Raw genomic sequence first — 15419 nt, forward strand, 5'->3', positions numbered from 1 at the left:
CTTTAATAGAAGAACTACTCTCTTAATGCCTGAAATTTAATTGCAGTAGGTGGCTTAGGAACTTCTCTGCTCTCAGAAACAGAAAAAATGGAAACAGCTCCTTTCCAATATTTCTTTAGATGATATTCAATGTTAATGCCACTTGTTACATCTTTTTACCACGCTTTTGACATTGAAAAGTTTAATATTAATGCCACTGCAGTATTGCTGTCACATATACATAGAGCACCTTCCAACAATGTCCATGTGCTCCCTTAACCCTCTGACAAAGGTGATGTTATAAAGCAGTGGATGATAGGCTTAAAAAAAAAAAAAAAAGCCACCACCAAAATCCACACACAGCAAAGACTGTTTGTTTGGTGTTGCTAAAGAATGAATCTAAAAGACACTTGCCCCAGGCCAACATTTCCTCCAGCTATGTACGTTCACAGTACTGTGACGAGTTTGGGTCTCCCCGTGAACTTTGAAATTTCCTCTGTTATTACATTAAATCATAAAACGAGTGAAACTTTTAGCGGTGTTATCCTCCTTTTGACATGCTGTGATATGTTCTGCTCTCACAGGCAGACACTGTGCAGGTAATAAGCTGCCCTGCGATCCTAGATCTTAAAATGTTTGTCATGACTCAGAGACCATTTGCAGGATCTATAGTCCTTTCTTGCTCTTCCATGTCCCTCTTCCCCTTTGTTCTCTGAATGTATTACCATGTCCAAGAGAACAACTCATTGCCTTTCAACGTTTAGGTATAAAATTATGATGTCTGTCAACAGCTGAATACAATGCTTTGGTCTTTGGACACACAAACAACACTTATAGCTATTCATCCAGAATGTTGTCTGTCATTAAAATTTAAAGCTCCTTTGGAAAAAAAGGTATGCCATTAGATACTGCAACAACTAATGCTATTTGATTAACCCCTTGAGTAGCACAGGATATTACTAATCTCATTAGATTAAAGAAAGGGAGAAGTATGTTGTTCATAGATACAGCTTCATTGCAGGAGAACTCCCTCTGACAAGTGGACAATTAATTCCAGAGGGATTGATCGGGCATAGAAGTTGATCGCTCATTTCCTTCCTGAATGAAAAGAAAATCATATTCATGAAAGAACTGGATAGAATGGTGCTATGTGCTTTTTGCTCCAGCTTCTCAATTAAAAACAAACAAACAAACAAAAGGCAGGAATAATCTGTAATCTTATTATCTTCTATTTCCTTGAATTTTCCTCTTCACATTCTCCATTTAAACCACGGACAAGCATTAAGTCAGCCCTGAGTTAAACTGATTTCACACAAATTGTAGACCACTCATGAGAGTTGGGTACTTGCTATACAAAGTAGATATCAATACAAGTACTCTGGTATGACAGTAACAGGTATCTGATCTTTTAAAATGCTTCATGACTCATGAGCTGGCAACACTGCTGTCATATATGCTACATACATGTATGTTCAGGGCTCATTTTAAAAAGTAGTAATTTTAACAGTTTTGGCAAACACTAGTGTCAATCAAGCCACAGTAGCAATATTTGCTTTAATACACATTATTGGCAATTACAGCAAGAAGCGCCAAACCAGCTAGCTTTTATACATCTTCACTCTCCCTACAGCTCCTGGAAGTAAAGGATGAAATGGTACAACTACCAGCTTCCTTGCACAGAATCGTTCATTGACCCAGGAAGATGGATTAACTAATAATTATCTAAAGCAGATCACTCAGGTCTTTCCAAGTACACCTAGGAGATGTGCACTGAATGATCACACATGCTGATGAAGTTTCAGAATTCCTTTTAACTATGATTTCTCTCTGCTCCTGTCTGCTCCTTTGTGAAGGACCCACCTCCACCAAGAACAGCTACATTGCCTGCCAAGGGTGACACCAGGACATCACTGCCCACAAGATTCCTATCCCCTCTCCAGCTGTTGACATCCAGAAGTGATATTTAGGTGTTTTAACAGATAATTCAATAGGAACATCAGCTCTATGTTTAGGTTTGGTCAAATAAGCAAAAGGAAACATTCATAATTAGTAATGAGAATGAACAACACATCAGCAAACACGATCAAGTTATAGTACAAGTCTTCGTTTTGACTGTGCTTTTAATACAGAGCACAGTTCTGGCCCCCACAGCTCAGAAAAGATACAACAGAAATGGAAAATATTCAGAGAGTAACACCATTGTAAAGACAAACTTCTCTACAAGGAACAACTCTACAGCACTGAAAAGAGGCAATTGAGGGAGGATACATGGACAGAGTGTGTAGGGATCAACTGTTTATGGTCTCTTCTGATACAGGATCAAGGAGGAATTCAAATGAAGCTAAACCACACTGCCATAGCAATTATTAGGCAATGATAAGGCTGTAATAAAAAACTTGCCAAAATTTATCACTCTCTTAGTGCAACTGCAGGGAAAGACATAAAAACAATAATGGAGCCCTGATAGACAGATACTAATACCTCTAGAGAAAAATAAAAGCCTGAAACACAGCGAGGCATTCTACACTGTATGCCACAGGCTTTTGTATTTGTCTTTTACCTGGGATATCTGAGAGCTTGTTTGTACTTATCTCCAATGCCAACAGAGTGTCAAGAGAGGCAATAATTCAGTTTCTGTGTATCAAATCCACTGAGCGTTTTTGGAGTTTCAGGGCTGAGCTGTTTTCTCAGATGTGGGAGGGTGGACGAGCAAACATGAAAAAGATGGGCAGCCTGTGTTTCTGTACTGGTAAATGAAAGTGGGACACGCACAAATGGCTGGTCCCCAAGCCAAATGGCAACAGCTGTCCCAGTCCCACTGCTTAGGTCTATACTACATGGCACGAATTTATACCAGATTTGTCTAGGACAGCCATTATTGGATGGGCTGAAAAAAAGCCAGGCAATGATCTAGCAAATGCTCAATACCTGCCATCAGGAATCCAGTGCTGGGGCTCACACTTGGGCTTTTCTTTACCCATGGCAGGGGGGGTGGAGTTAGACAATCTTTAAGATCCCTTCCAACTCAAACCATTCTATGATCCTACCTGACAGTATAGCTTAGAAAACCTGTGGCTTTGTTAAGACTTCAGGTCACTGCCTCTGTTTGCAAATCATTGTGTGCTCCTCTTCTAGAAACAACCTAGCAAAAATAATTCCCAATTCATGGCTAAAAGGCAATGGCAGAGTGCGTGCAGTAATTGCACAGGGCTGAAGAATGGACTGTCAAAGCCTTCACGTACACTGTTCACTAAAGCTTTCCAAAATCACTTTCAGTGTTTAAGAAAATGAGTCTGCTGAAGTAATGATACTTCAGACCAGAAACATATATCATTATCGCAGATTACATCTGAGATCTCAAAACCGTACAAAAAATTATAAAGATATATTTTAAAAAAATTACACGTGTTTGAAAAGTCTCCACTGGGTTGAAGGAAATGAATACTTGGGCACAGGCTTTGTTCTCCTGTCAGACATTTCCCAGAATGTCAGACATTTACCAGGAACAAAGGCTTCATAACCTACAGCATTTTCATTTTTTCTATTATAAACCAAAATAATAATCAAAAGAAACATTGTGTCAGAGAAGCACTTAAATTTGTCATATCCTAGGATGTAGAATATTCTCCTCCTGCTGCAATTGTTGATGCAATAAATAAATTAAATGAAAAAATAATAAGCAGTGCCAACACTGAATGAGACATAATGCTGTAAGTAGAGAAAACTCCACTGATAAAGCTTCATCTATTTAATTCATGAAAATACTTGATGCCTGAGCCTGATGATTTCAGCTTTAGAGGATCATGTTCTTGCTTAGTAACTCCATTACTCTTGTAATTACACCTTGCTGTGACTGATAAAGACCTTTTTAGAGCAGGGTTTGAGATGCCCAACAGAGTCACAGAACAGTTAGGCTGGAAGGGACCTCTGGAAATCAGGTAATCACCTCCCCTTTTCAAAGTAAGGCTAATATCACAGTAATATTGAGCTGCTCAGGGCCTTGTCCAATTGAGTTCCATGTCCCAGAATTTCAGTTCAGCAGGGACCACACTTCAAAAAAACAGAAAATACGAAGAGAAGACATCACCACTGCCATCATAAAGCTGCCTTGCTGAAGCTGCCAAGAGCCACCAAGAGTTTTCCACATCCCAGGCCTGGAATCCCTTTAAAGAGTGGAAGGCTTCATTAGGGCAAGCTGGCAGAGCAGTGAAACCAGTGTGAGCTGATGATATACCAGTGGAGTGGTACATATGGTACAAAGAAGAAGGACAAGTGTTAGCGTGAGATGGTGACAAAATTTATTTTGGCAGAGAATCCTCCTGCTAGCGGGAACTGTCTGCAAGTAGATGGTATATAAGGATGGGCTGTGTGTTTGATGATGGGATCAATGAAAGTAGAGTAGTAAACTGAATCCTCTCCAAAGGTACTATAAAACAGCACCAAGGAGTTGTAAAATTTAGCCGCATGGTGCTGTCATAGAGAAGGCTCGGAATTTGAAGGGTGGTGGTGGTTTTTGAGAACTTGCCCTAACACAAGTAGCGCCAAAGCAAAGAGGGTTTGAGGACCTCCTATTGCATTCTTTCCTGGGCAACCTCATCCTTTTGAGCAAGGTCACAGCGGTAGGTCCCTACTTGCAACCTGATTGTAGTGTGCTGTCAAATAGAGGACTCGCAGCTAGGTTAAAGTCCATCTCCTGACTTCTTGGATTCATTTTATCTGGACGTCCCCTTTGAGTCTGGTTCAAATGAGGGAATAAAATGAGTTGTTCAGCTCTAAGGAAAAAGCAGCTTATTCTCTTTTCTACCCCCTTCCCTAGGGAGGTGGAACAGGTCATAGATGATGTCTCCTACAGGCACAGGGCTCACTGAAATCCAGCTTACTTTTACAAGGGAGTGAAAGTAGAGGGATAAAATAATCCTCACTGTCCCAAAATATGTCTGTCTTTTTACCTCTAAGCCATTGTTACTTTCCAGGATACCACTCTGAACCACCGTTATCGCTTTCTGTTTCTACCTGAATTCTTACAGTTCTTTTCAACAACTCAATGTCCTCTTTTCCACTCTCTCTTCACAAAAATAATTTTGTCATCTGTTCATTTTTATTCTAAATGTTGCCTGAAAGGCTAATATGATATTCAAATTATGTTTTATATAAAAGAATATTCTATATATGTATTTTAAATTAAATAATAACCAATCCCTTCAAATCTGAATCCTCATATAATCCTACGGTAACAACACACCTATAGGTACTTCCCTGATTTTCAGCAAAGGTAGATTCCAAATTCTCAACATCTCAATGTAATGCAGAGTCCAGAGCCACTAACATCTTTGGAAAAATATATGGGAATCTTACACTTCATAATGTATTTAATTCAGCCTCCCCAAATGAGAGGTAGGTTCTAGTCAAAAGTGGAGAAAACGATGAGAAACTGTCATCAGCTGAAGAATTACTGAAAACAAGAACAAAAAACAGTGATGGAGTCTGCATATTTTAAGAAATACTATGGGGTCTGTCCCCACCCTCTTTCTTGGAGACTATATCTGAGCAATTTCTTGCTCAAATGATCCCAAGTTTTCGCTATTTCATCACCTTCTATAGCATCCTACGGTTTCACAGTAATCCAAATCAGCACGAAGGTTTTCAAGACCTTCCTGTAGGAAAATGAAAATGAACCCAGGGTTTTGGTCCCTCTATCATCTGAGGACCTGGCCAGGCACTCCACAGTGCCCATCTGCGTACAGCAGATGGGCTTCCTTGCAAAGGAAACAAAAGCACAAGGGAGGGGGCTGCCACACATCCTAGGTGTGCCCTGATATGCCCTAGACAGGCTGCGACCAGGGCACATACCTCTCCTAAGGCTCTCAGATGTATTGCCAGGTTTCCTAATCTAGAAATAGTCTCAGAAAACTTGCATTTTAAGCTCATAGGTAGTCTTAAAATTAACTGCAGCAGAGTTAGTGCTCTGCTTTGCTCTAATACACATTGAGCCTTTATCAGAGAGGCAAAATACAGGAGCATTCTTAATTACTTATTTTTAAATGTGTGACAGATATGCAACAATTTGAATGTCTAGACTATAATTTACATAAATACATTTTAAACCAAAACATTTTAAAATTATTTATTTCCTGCTTCTGTGCTTAAGTGCTTTGCTGGACTGGGGCCAGACTGCAGGATCGAGCCAAAGGTGCATAAATCAATCCTTCAAAGAAATATAATGTTCATAAAGACTGTATTTGGTTGAGCAAATTTAGAAGAATGAAACCAACTATGAAGAGAAATTAGATTGGCTGAAAATTAATAAAGCACAGCTGGAATTATTTGATTCATCCATATTTGTTGCTTAAATGGCTCTAGGGCTAAGTCTTGCTGAAAGAAGATACTTCAAGACTCAGGGGTCAATTGCTTTTGGAGACAAATTGACCTACAGGAATACACTTGTCTAATTTGGTTCTTGCAGTGGGGCAAGTCTAGAGAAATATATAACCAAAAAACCAATTTAGATTCCAGTGAGCAGATATCAGAGGTCAAGCTTAAGGTTCCCATAATTTTACATACATATACTAAAAGATTAATAACTTTTCAAGCTAGTGAGTTTCTTCACTGAAAGCAAAGGCTTACAGATAACATCTGAGAAACAAACAACGTATGTGCTCATTTCACATTCTCTTGGATAAATACCACACAGCCAAACCACACTGCTTGTTGTCGTGGCCAGCCCTGCAGAAATTCATAGAATTTGGCCATACTCAGGGTGTGCAAGTAACGTTATTGCTGGCTCAGCTCCTAGAAGAAAGTATGTTCAGATCTCACAATCATTAATCTTGAAACTAATTTTATGTGCCAGTTCAAGTATTAGACTTTTGGTTAACTGGTCTTAACTATTATTAGTTATACTCAGAGACCATAACCTGCCATATAGTTATTATGTAGCTTGCAATGGGGCCTTCTGAATATGGGTGTCCATTCTAAATATGGTTTTCTCCTAAACAGATTTTGTATGTTCAAACATTGGTATCATTCAAAATCAGGAATGTACTTTATAAAACAGCAGCAAAATGGACCAGTAAAAAATACAAAAATATACTGTAGAATACAAAGTTATTTTAGATATAAACAAGCCCTGAGACTGGCAGTGGCCTTCCAAGAAATCTACAAAATGTAAACCTGGAAGTTTTCTTAAATCATGGAACTAATAATATTTCATAAAAGCATATCAAAAAAGCATATTGCACGGGAGATATATTGTCCTGTGATTTTCAATCTGTGAAGGCCCACGAGTGGAAAAACCACATGATCCAAACAGGAGGAGAACAATTTTATTGCCGGACCCCACCTTCTTGTAAACAGTAATCCATTCTTTATTTCTTGAGTGATAAAGAAACTGTATCTCCTCACAACCAGGAAGTAAAGAGATCCTAAGAACTGGGGTAAATTTCTAAAATAAGCAACTTAAATGAAAGACGTCAAACTCTAAGTGAGTAATTGTAAGACAAGCTCATTCCATTGAAGGTCTGAACACACATGAAGTTCAAAGAATATGTTATTCACACAGTGTAACGTAATTTTTATGCTATGGAAAGCTTAGACCCCACGTAGCAGTATTATTTCTGCATTTAAAGGCTTCTGGTTAGCTCAGCTCTACAAATAAAGCATTGGTGAATTTACCTGTATAGTCCTCTGCGTGCCATCAATGGTGACAGACAACAAGGGTGAAGCCAGGTTCCACTCGCTGGTCACGTTTAGTTTCATCCCATCAACTTCCACCTGTTGTGACACCAAACAAGGCTGTTACTATGAAGACAGACAGAAAACTGATCTCAAGTTCATTACTGCATACAAAGCAGCGACCATTTTAAAACAGATGGCTCCCAAACAACCTGTCATGTTTACTGCTTCTGCCATAAAAGACAGGGTCCAACAACAGAGTCTTCTAGCTATCTCTGGGGAGAGGTGAAGGACCTGTGAACAGCTGCCTCTGACTAGCAAGGTTTCAAGTGATTTCCAGCAAGTAACAAACAGCCATCCAACTTTTAAACCTATCTGGACATGCTACATTTACTGCAATTAGACAAGTAATGCATATAAATTCCAGTGACACCTTGCAACCCACACAACAGGGCTTGCATATAATATTCTCTCCAAGGACCAAGGAAGAACTTTTCCTAGGCTTCTAATGAAGGGTTTTGCATTGTTATCTTAATTAATATGAGGCAGTAATTAATTCTTTGGTATTTTACCTCAAAGTTCAGAAAAACTTTGCAAATTCTGTCATGTTTTCTCTCGATATGCATCTGATCAGAGGAACACAATTTCTGGCTTCAATGCCAATATGGTTATCCAGATAGAAATTTCAAAAAAAAAGGCACCAAAATCAACCCAATCTTTACACAAGAATATTTTGTGCGAAAATTCCTGAGTTCTGAAGGAAGTATAGGCACACTTGTGTATCACAGAGAAAGTGTAATGACGCTTCTGTCATTCTTCCACTGTATAATATACACATCACTCATTCAATATTACAAAAGCCTCAGAGGAAGAGGTGGATTGTGGAAAAATGCCACACACAGAATAACTTAATTACCAATTAATATCTGTGGCGTGTTTTGAATACTCATCATGCTAACAAAGGTTGATAAATAAGATTTCATTTGGAAATTACACTATAAGCACAAGAAAAAAATATGATTGGCTGATTTCCCTCCTCTACCAAAATCTCCAAAATATTTTCAATCAGTAAATTACAGATGATATTGATAATGACACAAATATTGCATACGTTCTCAGCACACTAGAAGGAAATTACTGCATCTGGAATAAAAGCTGAGCCTGTATTTTGTGAAGTAAAACTTAGAAAACCTGCTCTTTTAGATCTTATACTAATCATTATTTCATCTTATAATGAGAACAGGCAACTGTAATCTCAGTGTGACTTAAAAGAAATCCATAGCAGACAAGTGCAGAGGAGCAATGTGTAATTTGATAATTTTCTTCAGTTAAGGAAAAAACCTCTGGCTTAAAAACCCTCTAATTTTATATACTTCAGTTTAGAACACAAAATCTGTCTTTTAGTGATGCAATCTACTCAATTTCCAGAGGCTTTAGCTAAAAATAAAGTTACATGCATAGAACATGAAGAAAAACAAGTCATTTATAATGTTTCAGCAACAGGCCTGATTAGCTGGCATGCTTCAGGTACTTTATGCTGCTCCAGTGATGCAAAACAGCCATAAACCTGGCTTGAGTTAAACCAGAGCTGCAGCTGGTTTGCATTGCCAGAGCATGGAAAAGCAGCTGGAACATACCAGCGAATCCAGCCCGCTGGGTCCAGCAAACCCGAATCAGCAAATACTACCTTTATTGAGAACAACAGAAACATCTGAAAAAGGCTGGAAAAAGCAAATCTGCTGCTCTGCCTCAACTCTCTTTGATTAGCAATTGCTAAGGCAATTATTTAAAAAGCTCCTTGTTATAGTGATAGCAACAGATACAGGCTGTCTGTATTGGAACCTGGGCCTGAAAACATCATTTGCTGTATTTCTCCAGCTGATGAAGAGAGATGCTAGAAAATCACACCAGACTCTTGGCCACCAAAAAACTTCAGTTGCGCACCAGGCTTTTTGCACTGCAGCATTTAGACACAGCCTCATAGAAAAGCTATAGCTGATACCTATAATCCTACTGAAGGGTGTTCCAGTGGCAAGATATAACTCAGTACCTCCGCTCCAAACTCAAATTAATCATTATCTTTTTTGCTACTGTACAGAAGAATAAAAGAAAAGTAAACCAAGTGTGTCACAGCGGTAAATGACTTGCTTAAAATCCCTCACAATGGTCTATACAAGTCTAGCCACCATCGATTACAGATTAAATTAGTATCTAAGAATTTCTGGTGGAAACCACCCTGAAAGAAAAGATATTACCAGTTAAAGCCCACAGCAGGCCTAAACAAACTGTGGCATTCTAGGAAAACTATGGTTGCTTATGTGGAATAGGAAAACCCACAGACAACATATTGTCTCTACTGTATTTTTTCCATTCAAGAAAGAAAAAAGGGACAGAAAAAGAAGTGTTATTTGAATTAATGCACATCCCAGTAAACTGCAGAATATTCTCAAAGAACTGCGCTACATGCTCTTAAACAGATGCTTTCACCTGGGGCTCACCATGGTACATGCAACTGGGGAAGATGATGTGAAGTCAAGAAGATCACAGGGAAGTTGGCTCCAATGGGTAGGATGACAGAGCCAGGAGTTCGCACCATCAGTGAAAATGAGAAAAGACTGAGGATAAGAGATTGGCCACTTAGTGTGTGTATTATTTTCAAAACAAACAGGGAGGGGAAAGACTAATAGTAATAATAATAATAATAAAAGAGGGTTGAAATCAAACAAATACTTTACTTAATAGAGCAAATACACCTTCCTTCTGCATCTCGGCAGCCAACAGCCAAGCAAAGATCATTGATGAAGGCAGGGGAATAGGTAAGACATTCAAAGAACTTGTCAGATATTTGCATTTGCCTTCCTTTCTCCTCTAGCAACAGATATGACAATGGAAACTAACAAACAGTACAATACAACTAGGGGATTTTTTTAGTCCTTGAGCAGTTGGGGGACAGGATGACACAACTAATGAAGAGTTACATTGACTGTTTCCTTTTTATTTTCTTTCTGTGCTCATGACACAGCCAGCAAGGAATCATCATCACTCAATGGGTATTAAGACTTGAACTCTACGGAGGAAACCTCCTCTATGGAGATCAAACCGCTTGTGCAGTAGGCTGCACACTGCTTTACACCACAACTATATGATCGAGATTTACCCTCAATTACTAAGTTCCAGGTGTGTGTATGTCTGCATACACGTCATCTCTGCGTGGGGCAATTATTCTATGGTAATTGTGGTTGTTTCAGCCATTGCTAATACAGCACCTATGTGGCATGGTGGTGATCGTAGACACTATTTTTTTTAATATGATTTTTTGTCCCTGTGTAAGGGCATAAAAGATAAAAGTAGCCACAGTCATCCCTTACAATTATTTCCAATTCAAAAGCTATTGTAAATGAGGCCTCAGAAAGAAGAATGACAAGTCCAAGACACGATGCTAGAAAAAGGTCAACAGCTTACTCTACTGTCACAACTCACAGACTCTCACTGGCATGCACCTGAACTACACAAGCAGCAGCCCCTTCACCTCTTGTGGACTGAGTTCCTGATGTTCAGCATGATAGTTATCAGCTAACCAATAGTGCAAAGAGCTGCAAAGCATAATCTGCATTCAGTTTCCTTTAGAGAACATCATTTGGCATTCTATATGCATGTCAGGCAATTAAAGGAGGCAGCACAAGTCTGAGTGTTATAGCCCTGTTAATTTACTAATGCAGAGTCTCGGATACATCTGGCACATGTCACTTCTTTTCTCCTGGAAATGAAGGTGGTTTTCCAGGAGACTGGAGGGCAGCTCAAGCAGTTGATTCCTGCCTGATGCTTCAAAGCATTATGCCTGCACATCTTCATGCCAGCCTTGAGTCTGACTAACTTAAATCTGCCAACCTGATTGCATGGTCCTAACTTTGCCTCCCAGCACCGCGTTTAACTCAACGTTACTTCACAGAATCACAGAATTGTAGGGGTTGGAAGGGACCTCAAGAGATCACTGGGTCCAAACCCCCTGCCAAAGCAGGTTCCTTAGAGCAGGTTGCCCAGGTAGGCGTCCAGATGGGCCTTGAATGCTTGATGCTTCTTGGCCTTGAGAATCCTGTCTGGTTATGCCTGCTGGGTGTATTGGGTTTACGTGGTAAGGTTTTTGTAGTGGAGGGGCAGAGCCCAGCAGCTGCCCCATGTCACATCAGAGACACCTCCAGATGGCTCCAAAAGGGACCCACTGCTGTCCAGAGCTAAGCCAGTGAGCGACGCTGGTTGGGCCTCTGGAAGAGTGCATTTAAGGAAGGGAAAGAACTGCTGCACAACTGCAACTGGGAGAGCGAAGAGTGAGACCCAGCCCTGCAGCCCCCAAGGTCAGTGCAGCAGGAGGGTGGAGGAGCCCCCGGTGGAGAAGGTGGATGTGGCCTGGAGGAGGCTGCAGCCCATGGAGAACCCATTTGTCCTTCTTATATGTGCTTTTTCTCCTATTCTTTGGACTGTATTTACTAATGACCTGGTCTGATTGCCCATAAAGGATTTGAACTTTTTCAGGTTCACAACCTGGAAGAGGTGACAAGAAGGTACCCTTGACTAGTTTGCGGATGGCACAAAACTGGGGCAGTCAACACTCTTAGGGCAGCACTGTCGTCTGGGGAGTCTACAGAAGTCTGAGGAATGGGTTAATGGGAGTTTTGTGAAATTTAGGACAAATTGTTAAGTCCACCACATGGGAAGGAAGAATCTCTTGAAATGCTACTGTCTGGGACCTGACTGGTCAGGTGGCAGCTCTGTGAAACAAGACCTGGAGATACAGACAGTCATGTGAGCTGGACATGAATGAGCCAGCATCATGCCCTGGAGACAAAGATGTCTAGCATTGTCCTGGGATATGTTAACAGAAGCAGAGGCCTGTTAATAGAGGGAAGTGATTGTCCCCCTCTGCTCAAAATTCTTCTGATCACATCTAAATACCACATCCATTAAAAAAAAAAAAAGACTTTGCTGAATTTCACAAAGTTCCCATTAGCCCATTCCTCTGGCCTGTCCAGGTCCCACTGGGTGGCAGCATTGCCCTTGACTCTATTGAGCACTTCTCCCAGTCATCTCTAACCTTTATGACCATGCACTTCCCATTGCCTTCTCCAGGTCATTGATAAAGCTGTTGTACAGGACTGGTCCCAAGATAAATCCTGGGAGTGCTCTACTTTTTACTAATCTCTAAGAGTAGAGTATAAGCCATTAACCACCACCCACTGAGTCTGACAACTCAACTGGCTTTTCACCCACCTGGTTGTGTGAGATGGTGTCAAAAGACTTGCTAAAGTCAAGGTAAATGACATTTGCTGCTCTCCCCTGGTCCACAAATCCAGTCAATTTATCATAAGAGGCAGTCAGGTTGATTAGCTCTTGGTAAATTCCTGCTTACTATTCCCTATCACGTTCTTATTTATGTGCCCAGAAATGTGCTCCAAGAGAACTCACTTTATGATCTTTCCAGAGACTGAAGTGAGGCTGACCAAGCTGTAGTTCCCCGGGTTTTGCTTTTGGCCTTTTCTGCAGACTGGTGCAACATTTGCTATCACATCAGTCAGCTCTCTCAGGACCCTTGGATGCAGTCTGTCTGGTCATGGGTCAAACTCTCTCAATCCCTGACTTGATTCGCTTCTGCCACTGGTTGTTCTCCTCCTCCCTGAAACTTTTCAATAATCATAGAGGCCAAGGACACCTTGCTGGTGAAGAACAAAGCCAAGAAGTCAACAAGTATCTCAGGCTTAAATATGCTGTTACTAAATCTTTTGCCACGCTCAGCAAAGGGCTCACATTTCCCCTATTCAGCTTTTTTTCATTAGTAATGAAGAGGTAGAAGCTCTTCTGGTTGCTCTCTGACATTTTTTTCTAGTGTCAAGGTAAACTTTGACTTTCTTAACAACATCCCTACATGCCTGGTCAATTTTTATAAATTCCTCCTTTGCATCTTGTCTCTGGTTCCACCTCTCAAATTCTGTCTCTGCTGTGATTTCCATTCTTAGCCAAGATGGTCTCCTGATAATGTCTGCTTATTTTCCTGACTACTCTTGCACCAGGAGGATGCTGTCCTTAAAGACGTGACAGGTTTTCTGAGCTCTTTTGCTCTACAGAGCTGCCTCCCACAGAACCCTACCTCACTGCCAAATAAATAAAGACTAAACTAGGCCTGAAGTCCTGGGTCTGCACTTTACTAATTCAGGATCCTGGAGGATTGCCACTATTTATTTCACGGTTCCCACAGCCAAGACTGCCATTGGTTATCATGCCTCCATCCAGTTCTTTCTTGACAGTAAATTTCAGATCCAGCTGTATTTTAGCACAAGTTCATCTAATCAGTACCCATATCAACCTGTTATCTCACACAGCCTTGAAAAACCTTCCTCCTTGAATCCTACCATGTCATGTTGCCCCTCCAAAAGATGTTAGGGAAGATAAAGTCCCCTGTGAGAACCAGGGTCTGTAATACAGAGATTTCCTTCAATTGTTCAAAGCAGTTTTATTCTACTTCCTCACCCAGATCAGGTAGACCATAACACACTCTCACCATGCTATTAAAAAAAAAAAACAAACAGTAATTAATCAAATCAATAGCCTTCATCTGCCCAAGTGATTTCTTAGTCTGGATACTTGGCTTTCAGTTTCTCTGTAGGCACCAAATGATTTGCTCTTCCAAAGCCCATGACAAATTTATGAACATGGATTGTCTTCTCCACACTCTGGTGAAGGATCCTTCTGTCCCCAGGCAACCAGTCATATCCCTGCTTCTAAAGCTCTGCTCACCTGAATTCAACATTGCCCTTAAAAAAAAAATAAAATAAAATAAAATAAAATAACCACACAATTTTACTTGCACAGGTCACACAGTCTCTTTCAGTGAAGTCCACACTGGCAGCATTTTCATGACTGTCCTCAGCTCACTGAAAAAATAATCAGTGATGAAAATGCCATAAAAAGGGATGCTTCTTCCTTTTGTTTCCATAGATAACTATTTCTTACACTTTCTTCTGAGAATGCCACGTGAAGAAACTTGGTAGATGGATGCTTCCCTTAGCACAGTAAGTTGTCTTAAAAGTTTTGCTTATCACAAGTAGCAATAGTCTAAAAACCTGAAAGATTATCTGCCAAAAAAAGTGCATGAAAGAGCAAATAGGACAGAGAGACCCCGTGGCAAACAGTGCAGTGTATCGACAAACTCTGAAAAATGTCATAAAGAAAGAGTTGCTATAAGTCTGGAAATAGTGGCTTTCAAATAAAAGCTGAATTCACCGATGTTTGTATAACAGCAGTATCTTTGATTCAAATTAACTAGCTGTTTTAGCTTGCATTTCAGCTTGTAGTTGTTGACAAAATACATTCACATCAGATTAACAGGGACTGACCTTTTTTCTCCTTTTCTTCGAGTGACTGTAAGGTTAGCTTTTTGGACTTTTGAAGTGGTTGTCCAGATGCTTTCAAAAGGAAGTTAAAATATGTGAGTTTCAACCTCATTAAAAAGGCCTTCTTTTTTTTAAACAAACTTTTCTTTTGTTCATATCGGCACTTACTTTTAAAAAAGACCCCAAGAGAGAGTTCCAGTCTATAGATCACTTTTCCTGAAGAAAGCTCTGTTAACTATTTATAGATCATGTCCTTTTGTACCAAACTAGATCAAGCAATTTATTCAGTGCATGACTGCAGGAGAGAAATTCATTTGCTCTAAGTGTCATCAAGGCAGCCTTTTACCTGCTATGAACAAGACCAGAAAGCTGAATTGCTGGGCTTTT

At 40.1% G+C, this 15419-nt stretch overlaps 1 protein-coding gene across 2 annotated transcripts in view; it reads right to left on the reverse strand.

Moving 5' to 3' along the window:
* The window catches only part of PCCA (propionyl-CoA carboxylase subunit alpha), a 284596-nt gene that overhangs the window by 64143 nt on the left and 205034 nt on the right, over window positions 1-15419 (reverse strand). For both annotated transcript variants that reach the window (XM_035557044.2, XM_035557045.2), the window contains exon 20: window positions 7651-7749. In XM_035557044.2, the coding sequence (XP_035412937.1) occupies window positions 7651-7749 (99 nt within the window). The remainder of the gene's footprint in view (window positions 1-7650; window positions 7750-15419) is intronic.

The sequence above is a fragment of the Cygnus atratus genome, chromosome 1 (assembly GCF_013377495.2).
Source record: "Cygnus atratus isolate AKBS03 ecotype Queensland, Australia chromosome 1, CAtr_DNAZoo_HiC_assembly, whole genome shotgun sequence".
Lineage (NCBI taxonomy): Eukaryota > Metazoa > Chordata > Aves > Anseriformes > Anatidae > Cygnus > Cygnus atratus.